The following is a 16,303-nucleotide window of genomic DNA, read 5'->3' as shown; positions in this document are numbered from 1 at the left end:
TTTTTAGATACTTTAAAGTAATTGACAATATCTTTACAATTAGTTGCAATAAACGTATATTTTATCATCTTTCTTTCTTAGTTTCTTAAAGATGTATCTAATTAATTTATTACGTCTGCCTTTTCTTATTTATAAGATGAATGAATAAAGTTATGTTATTTCATTTCAGATTAAAATCATATATCAGAATTTTATCAAAAATTTATCATATACAACTTCAAAGAGTGCAACGTAAAATATGAAGTGTATGTTTGTGTTGTTTATTGGTGACAATGATTTGAAGAAGAATTACAAGGAAGTAACGCAAATAAGGAAATGTAAAAATGATTTTGGATAGTTTCTAATAAGGGGAAAAGTAGATACATGAAATTGAATAAGTATCGATACGTGTAATGTGACACGAACAGTCATAAGGTACGAATCATTATTAAAATGTAAATACCGGTTTTTTTCGAAACTACGGATATAGTTACTTTCGTTCGCATGACTAAGTCAAAAGAGTAATAGTGCCATTGTGCGCTTTACACGGGTCGAACGTGTCTTATTGTACGCAATGCTCGTAGACAGGCAGGAGCAGTTAGGTAAGCAGAGATATACAGGATCTAAATCACAGAATGCTTAATACATAGAATGCTTTTATTCGGTTCTCATTGCGTGGTAAATAACATCTGTACATTAGATCACTATAATCGGTCGCCATTGGTGAACGACAATAGGGCTTCCCCCCATTGAAATCTCATTGTAGAATATGATTCAAGAAAGGCTCGTCGCTGTGACGTTGTGTGCCCGTGTGCTTTACAGAGGAGTGGAACTCGATGGATCTGAAAAAGAAAGACGAAAAAAAAAAAATAATACGTAGAGAAACGGAGAAGAAAAGCAAAAAAAGAAACGAGAAATAGGCAAAGAGAGACGGACGAACCGCGAGCAATCGCGACCGAGCGAATCTGGTTAAAAAAAAAAAAAAAGAAAAAACGAAAAGAGAAAAAATGGCAAAAGAATTAAAAAAAAAAAAGAAAAAAGAAACGAAAGAAAGAGAAAGAAAAAAGAAATAAGTGGAAGAGTAAGAAAAAAGAAAAAGAAGGAGAAAAATAGAAAAAGGAAAGAGAAAGGATATGTTCCTTCTGCGAAAGGGGATGAAGAAGGCGCGCCTGGGTTAAAAACAGTCCCGACGAAACAAAAGGCGGAGCATAGAGAGAAACGTCTGAGCATCGCTCGCATTGTGTTTTACGTTGGAACGGGTTTTAAATAAAAGAGTAATGTGTTTGTCCGTTTTGCCTCCACCAGCGCGATAGAAAATACACACGTCTGATACGCGCGTCTGTACGCATAGTTTATCGAGGGTGAGTAGGTAGGTGGGTACGTGGTTAGGTATGTCCCCCTTTCACCCCAAGCCAGATATAAACTCTTAACATCTTGGTGGAACAGCATGTTCGGCCAATCGGGTAGGTGCGCGGGCGTGGCCGTGCCTAAGCGCGGCTTTGCGTTTGGCCGAAGCCCCGGGGTGGAACACTGTGGCACAGTGTTTTATTTCGCGCAACTGTGGAGGGGCTGTTAGTTTCTGCCCTATCCCTCCCTGATAAATTCCTTCTCTCTTTCCCCTCTCGTTCGTTCTTTCTCCTATTGTCAGGACGTCTCGCTCTGGCACGTTTCACTTCGCTCAATGTCGGTCTCTTTCGCGTTCATTCGTTTCTTTTGGTATCAGTGTTCCCACCTGGTGGGCTACCCCCTCCCCTCTCCTGCTCACTTTTCCACCTTCTTCCACATTTTTCCTCCACACTTTCCGTTTCTGTCTCTATCTATCGTTCTCCCTTTCCCCTCGTTATCTTCTTCTCTCCTGACTGCTGCTTCCTGGTCCCTCGTGACATTCTGAAAGCCTCCCCCTCTCCCCCAGGCTCCTCGCCGCGCGGTCCATGATACTCTATCCTCCCCCTCCTCCGCGTCGGTGCGGCCCCCCACCTCCTTATCCGTCCGCCTTCGGCTCCCTCTTTGCTGCCGACACCACTACCGCCACCGCTTCTCTGTCTCTCTACGCTACCTGAATCGACTCTCCCGGGATGCTGCAATTGTTGACAATGCCGGAGAGTGAGAGAGAGTGCTGCAAGAGGAGTCGGGGCGATTCCGCATTTCGTACCCCGACACCCGTACGAACGGTGGTGCCGCCGCTCTTCTCTGCCGGCGAACTTTCGGAAGTGTAGGCGCGTGCGCGTGTCTCTACCACTGATCGAGCTATCTCACTTCGCCCTACTCGTGCACCGCTTCCTCCGTCTTTCTTCTTTCTTTTACTCTATTACACTCGTCTCTCTCTCTCTCTCTCTCTCTCTCTTTCTCTCGTTCTCTCTCTGCTCCTCGTTCGCTGTATGGTACCGGTTCGAGAGTTTCTACCGAACAGCGTTAAATGTGATTTCTTCGGTTGAAGTAAGAAGAGCCCGTGTGACTACAGTCTACCGCTTAACACTGTGGCCCTCTTTTATCGACCAACGATTCAGTGTGGCCACCGACGTGGCCAGACACACGAGATACATCTTTACATACACGCAGTGTGCGCGGTATCCTGGAAACGACAAAGAACGTAATAAACAAATAGAAACATCATTACGTGAATTGAAGAATCATCATCGGTTATGAGCGCTCGGTAGTGAACAACGACGACGACTTTGCGCACGATCGGTGTTAGAATGGGAGCGACGCGTGTCAGTGCGTACTGGGCTTTATGCTCGATTGAAAACGATTGTCATCGGTGATCAGGCCTTTTTCACTGTGAGTTTAATGACAATGCCTGCTTGGATCCGTGACCCTGGCTTGGTTCTATCCTTCTTTCGCGCAGTGATCATTATTCCGCTGGTTTTCGTTCCTCTTTTCGTTTCTACGTTTCCTCGTTGATCACGTCGATCCGACTGTTTGCTAAATCGCGTATACAATCGGTACAATGTCGTTACCGCGGGGTGTCGGTCTCGGTGTCGACGTTGGCCAATTGATGCAACATCAACAACAGCAGCAACAACATCACGTGCTACCAGCCGCGTTCTTCCTTCGTGCCAGTGCCGAGAGATACCAGAGGACACCGAAGTGTGCGAGATGTCGTAATCACGGCGTTGTTTCCGCGTTGAAAGGTCACAAACGATACTGCCGTTGGCGGGACTGCGTGTGTGCCAAATGTACACTGATCGCCGAGAGACAACGGGTTATGGCTGCTCAGGTAAATCGCGAGATTTTCGCAAAATAAGGGAAAATATTGTTGTTTGATTTTTCAATGACTGTTTTCTGCGAGAACAATGATTTGTAGCTGTAACTGTTCAAATAGTGGCTCATTGACTCGGACCAATCAGATTACAACTTTAAAATAGTGACGTCAAAAAGACGCGGGGTTAAATAAACTGTAACGTTGTAAACGTTAAATGTTACTAGATGTTGCTAATGAAATGAACATCTAGTGATAGGAACACAATCAGTCTCAATTTGATGATATGTTTCGATATTATGAATAAATATACTTAATTACGTGGATGAAGATACGTAATAAAAATTAAGATAATTTAAGATTAACGTAGGTATATGTTAAGTTGATTTTATTGTTAGTACATCTTCATTAACAAAGGTATCTATCTGTAGTAATTGAATGTAGTGTTTACCTGTAGAAAGTGTTTCACCCTAGCATTTCTTAAAATGGCGCCGTTTCATTTTACATCCTTAATGAAAACAGGAAAGCGTGAAGCAATTCAATTAGAATTGGCATGAGGGTCTTTTGAACCATGTGACACTCCTCTCTCACATGTTTTACACGTTTTTCTTTAATACGATTAAGAACGCGTGTGGTATGTAAACTTTATTTTACGATTTTATTATTTCAAATCTGGAGATACAATGATTTTTAAATTCAGTGTATCTCGTTATAACATAAATAAAGTTTCGAATAGGTATATAAATGGGTAGTTTGATCTTTGTCGGATCGTAACGTTAAACCCACTCGAGGCCCTGAATTGAGAATTTCCGTATCCTCTTAAGGTTAAGTTATTTTGATACACACATTATTGCTTTCATGACTACATTGAGATAATCAGTATTACAATATAAAAACTAAAAATCATAAGACTATCAATTATTTTTTTGCATTTTCTACTTTTCTGTATCTATAGATTAATATCTATTATTAGCAAAATCTTGCAAGTGTCAAATCATATCAGTGTCAATAAATCCCATTGCATCCTGATAGTAACAAATTTGGTAATAGAGCAAATGCAATTCTTCAAATGAACTGTTAAATTATAAATTGACTGATTGAAAGTGTACGAGCATCTGATGAACAATGACAACTACAATTTCTAATCTATACAAATCCTACGACAAACTGAAAATCTTGATAAAAATATAACCTTAAAATCTTAAAATTATTATTATAATCATTGGGCATTGTTATAATCATTTCACAAAAGAATCAAAACAAAAATCTCTCTTATTCATCCACAAATATAAAAATTTTAATTTCACATTTAAGAATAACCACTTATATCTTTTTTAACTTTCTGCTAATATTTGTAATACTTATCATTAGGTCATATGACAGTACCACATTATATCTTTATGGTCCTACGACACCAGTTGAATTAAACCAATATTCTTTTTATCCTAGCGATTCCAATTCCCCCTGAATTGACAAAGAAACAATTTGCAGGTCGCGTTACGAAGGCAGCAGGCCCAAGAGGAAAGCGAAGCCCGCGAATTGGGCCTGCAATTGCAGTACAATGCGGGCAGCTGCACCACCGCACCCGTGTTACCTGGTGCAGCGAGTGCTACCACTCCAGCTGGCAGTCCGCCCCCGCACCCGGCCCATGTAGCGAGTCCGGCCGGCCTGGCAATTCCTGCGGCCGCGGCAGCAGCCGCCGCCGCCGCCGCCGCGCACATCCAAACACAACTTCAACACCAACAGCCTGATTGCGGCCTCCTACAACGGAAGAGAATCCCCCAGGACGAATACCGACAGCCCAAGGTCGAGAAGCAAGAGTCAATCGTCAGTGGGATTGGCGGTGAGTGAAGCTTGTAGCTTAATCTACGAGAGATATTGCAATCAAAGCATGTAATCAAAGCATGTAATCAAAGCATGTGAGGTGTTTCTCTTATATGATAACAGAGGAGGTAGCTAGTTTCACTTGAAATCGCGAAACGTTGTGAGTGAAAATTAATAAGGTTTCTTCATATTCGCGACAACGACGAGTTTGTTGCTAATAAAATTATCGGTGAATGGGGTTTGATCTTCGAATTGCGATTATTGCAGTCGAATAGATGTTTCGCCTGATAAATAACTTACTTTAGTGTCAAGAATAATCAAAGTGGAAAATCGAATAGGCGTTGTTGATACAGTTATAAATGAATGGAAGTTTAGTTCATTTTAGTTGAATTTCAATAGTTTATACAACATTATCCATACAATATTCTACGTAATTTCATAATTTTATAATATAGATATTTTCTTTGTAATACGATCAAATATTTGATACAACGCTAACGATACAACATCTGAATTTGTTCTTCTAAGCGCATAATTTTATCAACGATCATTGAGACCAAACAGGTGGGTCATCGTAGAAATCACGCGCGCGATACACTCGCCAGCGCACGTGAACGCAAATGTGGTACGTAACTCTTCGTCCTTATGGAAAGGTGAACAGCACACGCGTGTGCACTTCACGGAGGGTGAGAATGAGTCTAGCAAGGAGAGAATGAAGTCTCGAGGAAGGAGCTGTAGGGTCGTGCCTACGGAGAGAATTAAAAGAAAAGAAAAAAAAAAGAAAAGGAAAGAAAAAGAAAAGAGGAGAAAAGGAAGAGAAAGGGGGCGAGAAGGAAGAAGAAGGAAGAAAAAAACTGCCACTAACGAGGAGTATATGAGACTTTAAGCTTTGAGTGGTATAATAAGGGGCCAAGAGTTCGGCCATTATTTACTTAACATTATGGTCTCTGGCCACTTGCCCTATTTAGCTGCGTATGTTCACGCACGTTTCTAATGGGCACTCGTACTCAACTCAACCGTGCTAAACGCATGCGCTCTCTGTTTGTCTCTTTCTCTCTCTTGTTTACTCTCTCACATATATGTTCTGCTCTTGGTCGCGTGTCACATTTTTGCTGCTCGTATCGCTGCTTTCTGGAATCGTCATCGTTCGCAGGAGTATGAGTTATCCTGATTGTTCGAGTCTTCTGATCTTGTAACGCAGGTTTTAGGAAATCTTAGAATCTTGGTTTAAGATCTTATACTTTCCACGATCGAGTCTTGTTACCAATTAGTTTTATAATTATATATAGATAAAACTGTATATATATATAGTTTTATTTTATTATATAAAATAAGTATATACTATATATACTTATTTATATAATATACAGATAACTTGTTAGAATCGAATGTCATCTACGCACAATATCCAACAGGAGAGACTTGTTTCCCACCGTGAATAATAAATAGCATTTTATAAAATACATATTTTTTTCATTCATTCGTATCATCTACGTTCTATTCATCTTTGCACAAACATCCATGATCTGTTAAAAAAGGGAAATACAACATCTATGAAAAAGTAGTAGATACATACCTGGCAGTGTTTAGTAAGTGTGTCCTCTGTGTCAGACAAGAAATCACGTTTCTCCTTTCTCTCTTGACTTTTGTAAGAAAGCCATGGGGTGGATGGAAACTTCGATCTCACTCGGTTTCAATTACCTACACCTACACTTTCGTCGTTCGGCTTCGGTCGACACATAGGAGCCCCTCTCGTCCCTCCCTTGAAAGGTGGTGAAGGGTCGCACGAATAATACACACAGGGAGGATGTCTCCTCCTGGAGGAGGTTCGATCTTCGAAACAGAGAGCTTACAGTAGTGTGTACAGACGAGGCGCGTCTTCAGTCCAGAAGTTTAGTCGTAATTGAATTTCTCGGGCCAGTGCCTACCACCGCGGGGGATTCTCGACTGGTTGGTTAGGTGGTTGGTTCGATGGTTCTCCTGTATTCTTGCTAGATTGAAGATCCTGAGGTTGCCAGGAGAGGGTTCATGCACTCTCGCTCTCTTCCTAGCCGCTTCTCGAGAGGTTCTTCCACGATGATACCATATTGTAGGTACACCTTCCGAGCGAAATTCTGACCCTGGATTTTCGGCTCGAATCGTTTTAATTGATCTTTGAAGTTTGCTAGTCTTTACAGTGTTTAATAAGCATATACGTGGATACAACAGAAATAATAGAAATGGATGTGATAGATAGTAGCGACAATTATTGCAATTACATCACTGAAGATATTGTATTATGTGTCAAGAAAAGTAAGAATGTCATGAAACAGAATTACAATAAACTCCCTCTTAACCGGCCAGTATGGGGTCAACCCCCGCCGAATAAACCGATATCATTTTGACGAAATAACGTTTAAAGCGAGCACTTTTAATAATAAGAATGTACGAAGAACGTTTGTGACATTAATCAGCGACGAGTATCGATATACGACTGATTTGCATACGTGGAAGTCCTATATTATTGCCATAGAAAAATCACAATCTGTTTCTACGACAAATGTTGTAGGCGAAGCCGGATATTCGAGAATTGTAACGAATGACCTTTCTTCATTCTAGGAATTAATCTTAATGCGACAGGATGCAGTGATATTAATCTAACTCGATTAGCAATGACTCTATTTCTGTAACTATGTGTGTAAATACTATGCATCAAATAAAACGAGACAACCGTACGTACGTGGAGAGATGATTACTTGTGTAAAAAAGAAACGCGACGTAGATTTGGTCTTTCCAGGGAGAACTCCTCGAAGGTTAGGTAGGATACGCTTTGTACCAGGGTTGTACACACGCGAAACGGAAGAACGTCCCTTTTGTGTGTATGCGCGCGGTACACCCTTTATCCCCCGAAGGATCACTTGGTCTCTCCTTCGTCTAACCCCGGGGACCATTATCCAGCCAGTTTCTCACAGTAGAAGCTTCTTCGAGTGTCCAAGAAACTTTGTGAAAGACCAGTTCGCTTCCGTTCTTCCTCTTTCGTGGCTGCGGAGGACACCAGGAAATTATTTCACTCGACCGTGCAGTACGTTCGCCCTCGGCGAACCGATCTTCTTCTCTCTAACCTCCTCGTGCCTGCTCCCGGCTCTCTTCTTCTTCTTCTTCTTCTTCCTCCTCCTCCTCTTCCTCCTCTGCAGTACGATAATATCGCGTTCTACAGAGTCTGCTCGAGGGGAAGGCTCTTCTGTGGCGACGTCGAGGAAACTTTTTTTTCCAGCTTTCACTGTCATCGTTCGTTGGTCAAAGCGACGGGAGCATCTGTTGCCAAAGACAATGTTTGAGATCGCGGTGCAAAAGGGGGGAGATTGGATGATTATCCTAACAGTGACATAATTGAGAAATTTCTCTTGAAGAAACTTTCTGTCGTAGGAATTTCTATCTTCGTGGATTAGTAGATGTAATTTTTTTGGCATTCGATTCTCGGTTGCTGTTGATGCCCTAGATGTTCGAAATTGTGACGTTAGTAAGAAACATATATTTTATTCTTTCTAATACTTCAAAAATTGCCTTTTCTGTCGGTCGAAAATTATAGCTTACATAAATCGGTGGCGAAATTACATCTACCGGTGCCAAGAGTAATTATTTACTTTTTCATACTGTTACTAAGCAATACCTCGTGGACTCACGTTGAGAAATTTCATGTTGAGAAATGTTGTATATACCTAAGTTAATTCATCTTTGCGAGGAAAGTGGCACAATTCGAGAAAGTACGAAGCGAAAAATTTCGCGATTTCGAAAAGAATTAGATGTTGTTTCGTTAATTGAAGAAGCAAATCTATTTCAAATTAATTAATATGTCTCTCATCATTGTTTTTGTTCACAATGATGATCAAAACAATATTCACAACAAGAGCATTGCATTTATAGAACAGATACAGTGAATCAGAGTCACATCAGAAATAGTAATATACTGACTAAATTGTATAATTGGACTGTCAATATTCTTGCTGTAATTGCTATTACTGCTATAATTATATATAGTATACATTATATATAATATATACTATATTTAATAGTATAATATTAAATTACTATTAAATATATACTATATTATATAATATATTATATATTCTATAATAATAAGCTATAATTTGAAAATTCGCTGTAATTTTTTTGAGTTGTGTCCTTCAAAAGTGCAACAATACAAATGAAGACTGCGATCTAATTTGCAATCACGAACCCTCTGTAGAGTTATTAGTACTAATGTAGTTATTAAATCGCAATTGCGAATCTAGAGTCTTGGAATATAAGGGCGCAGTAACCCTTAAGTTTCTCATACAGGGCTTCTGCTAGTCATGCGGCTAGTTCAATCGAATGTAAATACAGAGGCAAGGATCCCCAGGCTCTAAATTGATCAATTGAGCATGTGGCAAAAATTGATCGAGAGCATGCGACCCACCGATCACTGTTCAACGCCGGTGTACGTACGTACACCGTCTGATAAAAAAAAGAGGGACGACTGACAGGAATTTTGTTCAAACATACTCGGGGAAACGTGCTTCCACGGCGGCGTTGCACGTGTACGTGCATTCGTAGGACCGGCTACACCTATGTAAATAGGTAGGAATAGTCCGTGACCGGGCTCTTCTGTTCCGCGAAGCCGTGCTGACTCTTTGCAAACAATGTTGCCAGGCACGTCGCCGGAGCGTAAAGTAGCCGAGGCCCTCTTCGTCGTCGATTTCATCCTATCCGCGGCCGATGGGGGCCTCTTCAGTAATTATTCGTGCCGCGTTCGCGATTCTTTCTACAGTTCTCTAGCTGGCAAACTCGTTGCCACGGGCCCCGTACAACTTGCAAATACTTACGTCTATAGTATATACTCGAACGTCGCGATGTACTCTGACCCTTTGGGGAGATCTCGTGTTGTTGGAAATAACGGATTACACAGAGTGTAAAGCATAGGTTCCCGAAGTGTGGGTCGTGAACCGAGGGGGCCAGCCAGTGCAAACGGGGGCCACGAAATGTTGGGAAACGAAACGTTTGGCGGGCTCGAAAGTCAGTCAGTGTTAACTCGCTTCTCTCGTCGAGAACAGTTCGTGCCGTGCGGACACTATTTTTATGTCGAAATCTTTTAGTTGATCGTTATAAAGATGTAATTATTACAATTATTATAACTAAACTTGTTAATAATTTAATAACTTATATATTAGTTACTTTATTAAACTAATAACTATATTAGTAACGATATTAGCACTAATAACTATATTAGTAATTAGTAATTGTATTAGTATTAATAATTATATTAGTAACTTTATTAATTTAATAACTTATTAATATTGTAATTTAATAATTAATAATAATAATTTAATAACTTATTAATATTATAATTATACAGTTTTTTTGGACGACACAGCACAAATTTTAATGAGGAATGATTGGCACTGATTGGCTTCTGAGCTCTCCATTCATTGATACATGATCTAGTTATTATCCCTTAATTTATATGTGACAAAATTACTTTCTACATTGCGTATTTACATACGCACGATTGTCTTTCGTACACAATTTTTGTGCAGAAACTTTTGTCTACTATTCGTAATTGTTGCAATATTACAAAAAACATAATCAAAAGTGAAATTATTCTCACGATTAAGTGATGTTTAATGACATTAATTAGTGGCATTCACGATTTTAATCAATCTACTATTTAATACGATCTCACGTTGATCGTAATGTTCGCTCATTAATCAGATTACGTTCTAGATTCGTCGGATAATTTCTTGCTAATCGTGTGAATCATCGTCGGACATTCCAATGTTAACAAACCGAAAGCTCGCGAAACCCTTGGCTGTTTATATCACAGGTCTCCATTTCTTCATGGTGAAGCCGTCGGTTTCTCGGCCGGAGCATTTGCTCTGCCGCTGAGAAAAAAGAGGTGAGAGGGTAGTACATAGCAAAGAAGAACCTAGCCATTCATTCAACGGAATCAAAGTGTTTTTTATATTCATCCTCGATGGTTCCCTCCAACTGCGCCAGTTCTCTGGATCGCTTTTCCAATTTAAAAAATGTTATTCGGAAGCCCTCGCTTCCCAAACCCCCTCCACTCTTTTATTTTTCCTCTCTTTAACGACGAGATAAGAGAAAGAAAGCGACGGTGGTTAATCAAACGTACACTCTCCAACGTCGGAAGGGCTTCTTCTTCTTTTTGTTACATCTGCATCTCCCGTCAAAGAACAGTTATACGAGCCGTGCTCTTTTTTTTTTTTTTCCTCTTTCCTTCTTTCCCAACGAAGTCGAAAGGTATCGCTTATCGCGATCTTTTCATCGAGTAATGTTTTCAAAGAGAAAATCGACGTGCATCTCCGACGAGATGTGAAATTAAAGCCCTGCGGAAGATAGGATAGAGTCGAAGTACATATTCCTTCTTTTTAATTGTAGATAGGATGTTTTCTTTTTTCCTTTTTTGTTGAAATACCTACAGATATCTTTTGGTAGATGTATTTGTAATAATTGTAGTAGATGTATGTAGTATATATTATATATACATACGTATAAATATATGTAGAATGTTTTCTTTTTTTTTTTTTTTTTTTGAAATACTTACAGATATCTTTTGGTAGATATACTTGTAGTAATTATAGTAAGTATATGTAGGCATATAAATATATATATATATATATAGTATATATTATATATACATATGTATAAATATATGTAGAATGTTTTCTCTCTTTTTTTTTTGAAATACTTACAGATATCTTTTGGTAGATATACTTGTAATAATTTTAGTAAATATATATATATAATATATAATAATAGTGATTAATAGCGGTTACAACGGAGCGAATATTAGCACACAGCTGTAGTGAATTCTAATATACTCACTGTTCTGTTCGATTGCTCGATGGACCTTACTTAAAGATACAAAAAGAACAGAAGTATAATAATTTCGTCAGCGGGATTACAGTGAACATTTTAAGGCTTTTACTTTTACCACAGACAGATACAGCACAGTAGATCCGTATCGTTCCAGCGCAAAAAATTAAAGATAACAATCATATTAATTATTATTATCATCACGAAGATTCATTGTTGTTAATAAAAACGAACCTAAAACGAAGGCTAAAAGTATACTTAATTGCTTCCACTAATGCGTCGGCACGATAAGCAACAGCTAAGCACGTGTTAATTACGAACAGGTCAAATTGAAACGTGTTAACGTGTCAAATTACAATCACCTTCGAAACGTATGTACGTAGGTATCGAACGTATACAAAAATCTCAAGACAAATCCTCGGGGTTTGAGTTTCCCACCCGGGAGGGTTGGTGGACGCGCGAGGCGCGAGATGGCGGAAAACGGGTTGGAAGGGTGGAAGAAGGAGGAAGAGGAGGTGAAAAAAAAAAAGAAGAAAAAGAAAAGAGAGTCAGAGGTGGAAGCGTGGCCTCCCTCCGCCTCCCCCCTCCCCCCTCGTGCACCCTGTTGGCGTTCAGCAACCGTTTACGAAGCATAAACGCCGAAACAAAAGGCGGCTGGGCGCGAAACAATTAAAAACGTTACGCCCGATCGCTCTCCACCGTTTTCTCTCCCTTACCGCCGCCCCCACCCTTTCCTTTCTTTCCTCCTTTTTTTTTTTCTTCTTTTTTGTGTCTCTCTATCCCTCGCTCCTTGTACTCACCATCACTCTCTCTCTCTCTCTCTCTCTCTCGTCGTTTGGTTCTGTGTCTCCGTTTTTCACCCGGTGGCTTGTCGCAAGGCTCTTTAACCACTCCTATAGCCATCGAATCAAGAGTGAAAGGGGCCAGGAGGCGGAGGGAGGAGGAGGTGGAGGAGAAGTGGGATGAAATGTGTATAGGTATCCCTTTCCAACTCTCAGCAAGGGGTTTCGTGCACCCCTTTCGCCGGTGAAACACACGAACGGATAAACCCTGGGGGGTGGGGGTGGGAGGGGGTTATAACGCCCACACGTCCCAACGTGGAAACAAAAGGGGAATCGCGACGATTTAATGACTGATCGGGCTGTTGCTCGCTGTGTCGCTTAACGCGGCTCTCCGTTATGTACTAAGGACTTTCCCTTCTTCTCCTTAGGATGTCGAATGTCACACGGGGGTTTCCGCGCCCGTTTGGATTTCGATTCTTTTCGCTAGTTTGTGTTTCACCTATCCTGTGCTTTTCTCGCTTTTCTTTCTCATTTTCTCGGGTCTCGTAACAGCTGCGTTTCACGATTAGACTGCGAATTTTTTACACACTTGTGCGGGATATTTGAGTGTCTGACGAAAAAAAGAAAAAAGTAATGCATAAATGTATAATACAACGTATAATAAAATATAATATATAATTTACTATACAATACTACTTATATAATATAATATAATACAGTATAATATATAATATACGTACAACGAAATAAAATATAACATTCAATATGTAAAACAATTTTCCAATTTTGAAGATCTATTGCATCTAAATGCATTGTTTAAAAGTATGAATTTGTATAAAAATTCGCAGTCTATTCATAATTTCTTCTATTCTACAGGATGTAGATACTATAGGTAGGTACTATAGGTCTTTATACTTCGATTTATTCTTCAATCTCTTTGATATTTCTTTTCACTCTTTCACTCTTTCGGTCCTTTCTTGAAATTTGTGTAAGCTTTCAAATATTCTCAACATTGTTTCTTCATGTGTCTTAGATTATTCCAAATATGATCTTCTCTTTCTCCTTTGAGATAATTTAACTTTTTTTCATTTTGCAAAAAAGTTCAAATTGAAAGTTCTCCTTTTCTTCCAGTATCTCAATTTTTGTCAAAAGGATACTATCTAACTAAAATTAAACTTTTCTCGTTCCTTTCCCCGACCCACACACTCTATTCTTTCCAATTTTCCTGCTCTTTTTTAAAATTATTTTCTTTCCTTCCCACTTATTTTTATTGTCTACAAAATTAATTACACGTGCTGTAATTTATTCCTGAACAGTTTGTTTAAAAAAAAAAAACACGTCGAAAATTTTTTGTCCCAAGTTTTAAGTACAACAAAATAGACAAAACAAATAATAAATTTATTCTTAACGATTTCCATCCAGTGATATCGTACCGGCGAGTTCAAAAAGAAAGCGACGAATTTATTGTATACGGTTTGGCCACTCGTTATGGTCCGCAATCAGTTGCCGGCCAGCGCAAGTGGTTGAAGAAATACATCAGACATTTAAATTATCTACTTTACCGCGATACAATTTTCAATCGACATCTATCAATTCCTTATCCTTCTCGAGACAGTCTCGCTTATTGATCCTGAGATCAAGCATCCAGAAGAACACAATGTCCATCGAGATACAAAAATTATCATATTCCAATTCACACATCCCCGATTCGAACCCAACCTAATTCACCTCCTTTCTTTTTTTTTTTCTTGTCCTTCTTGCAGTACTCACCACTTTCTTCAATACCTCCTCTCCTCCGTCTTTCTCCTCCCCTTCATCGCATCCACCCTCTTTATCTCGCCTCAGCCTTTCTTCACGCTCTCAATACTTGCCTTTCTTCGGTTCGGGCTCTCGAGCCGCGCCGATTTCTGCCCGCGTGATTTCCGCCTTCCCCCGCGGCGAGACCACGGATCGCCAGGCCTCTGCTATTTTCCGGGCGTATCGATACGTAATAATGAGAAGTCCCTTTCACGTTCGTCGCTCGTTCTTCCGGCGCGTGCACGATGCACGCTGCACCGCACCCGATTTCCTCCCGTGCCGTACGCGAGCCTCTGCCTCGGTAACTGCAATGTATTTCGAGGCTCGCCGATCAACGCGTTCTTTCTTTCTTTTTTCTTTTTTTTTCTCTTTTCCTTTTTTTCTCTCCCCGACGCGACTCTCCGTCGCATCCGATTAATTAATCTCACGACGATTGCGCCAGGAATGTTTTCTCCCGCTTTTTAACCATTCAGCCCCCTCTCCCCTCTCTCTCTCTCTCTCTCTCTCTCTCTCTCTCTCTCTCTTCTACCTTTTCTACTCTGGTTTTTATTCACGGTTAGGAAAGAAGGTAGCCCCGTATTTTACTACGTCCAGCTGCTATGCTCGATTCGATTCTCTCTGGTTCCTGCGGGTGTTCATCGCGTTTCGACGTTCCTCGCACGGAATGTCGATTACTCTACAAGCTGAATGCTTGAGGTTTGCTGATGTTTCCTTTTTTTCTTTATTTTATATAGTCTGACAAATTTCGGAGTTAACGGAATTGTTAGCAAGTCGAAGGGCGTTGTTCCCTCAAGTTACGATAGTTCATGACGAATGGACCATTTTATATTAATTTATAATAATAATATTTATTTTATATTTTATAAAATAAATAATTTTTGAAAAATATTTTATAAAAGTAAACGTTATTAATTTAACAATGTTTATTTTATTTTTAGTAAGTAACATTTACTTTATTCGCATATCATATTACTTTTAATTATATATATATATATATATATATATATATATATAGTAATACTATTTTTATAACAATACCATTTCATAATAATTTATAAAATTCATTTCAATGTTGGAATATACAAGTAAAGTCCTACGCAGTTGTCCTACAAAAGCCATTTCCGTTCGTTAAAACGGGAACGGGGGATCGAGCTTCTTATCGAAAATCTTCGCTGGTTCAAAACTTGAATCCTCAGATGCACATTATCTCTAGCAGTGTGTAACTTGGCTGAAAGAGAACGCGGAGAAAGGACAAAGCTCGGTGGTCCCGAAGTCGCGAACAGCCGGTTACTTTACGATCTTCCGAACAATAGGAAATGATAATTCATAGTGGCTGCTCTCTACGACTTTCGTGTTACCCCGGGAGAGAAGGGTGTTCGCACGGGGGTGTTCTCGAAAGGCTGCGAGGTCCGCGGTTATACGGCATCGGCCCAAACACTCTGCTCGTGATAACTGTAACGCCTCGAAGGGTTATTTATTGCTTCTGATTCCCCGTGCAACCCCTTTTTTCCATCCTCTCGGGGAATAGACAATAACGCTGTGTCATCTTCTTTTTTTCCAGCCCCCTTTACACCCTGTTTTCTGCGAACTTTTTTCGGTAGAAAAATATTAGCTAATATTAAATATAATATTATATATATACATATTAGAAAATTATTAAATATTAAATATATATTAAAATAAATATTATTAAATATTAAATATATATATATATAATATTAGATGTACATAAAAATATATATATCTCTCAGTTTATGTCAAGTCAAGTTTACTATCATTCTTATTATCATTCTTTAACCGCTTGCGCTGGTAAACTTTCGATTCGCGGACCATAACGAGTGACCAAACCGTATACAATAACCCGTCGCTT

The 16,303-nt window shown here is 39.6% G+C and overlaps 1 protein-coding gene across 2 annotated transcripts in view; it reads left to right on the top strand.

Moving 5' to 3' along the window:
- Positions 1-254: 254 nt before the first annotated feature.
- LOC122536819 (doublesex- and mab-3-related transcription factor A2) overlaps positions 255-16,303 on the top strand; it is a 28,243-nt gene continuing 12,194 nt past the window's right edge. Inside the window, exons 1-3 of one of the 2 annotated variants that reach the window (XM_043669516.1) lie at positions 255-414; positions 2,417-3,196; positions 4,670-5,021. In XM_043669516.1, the coding sequence (XP_043525451.1) occupies positions 2,927-3,196; positions 4,670-5,021 (622 nt within the window). In that variant the 5' untranslated portion in view covers positions 255-414; positions 2,417-2,926. Of the gene's footprint in view, positions 415-1,934; positions 3,197-4,669; positions 5,022-16,303 lie in introns of those variants that run through there. The other variant, XM_043669517.1, reaches the window with a different exon arrangement.

Source organism: Frieseomelitta varia, unplaced genomic scaffold (assembly GCF_011392965.1).
Source record: "Frieseomelitta varia isolate USP_RPSP 00005682 unplaced genomic scaffold, Fvar_1.2 scaffold_873, whole genome shotgun sequence".
In the NCBI taxonomy this organism is placed as follows: Eukaryota; Metazoa; Arthropoda; class Insecta; order Hymenoptera; family Apidae; genus Frieseomelitta; species Frieseomelitta varia.
The sequence above is the reverse complement of the archived record's forward strand: the minus strand, read 5'-3'. Positions and strand labels throughout refer to the sequence as shown.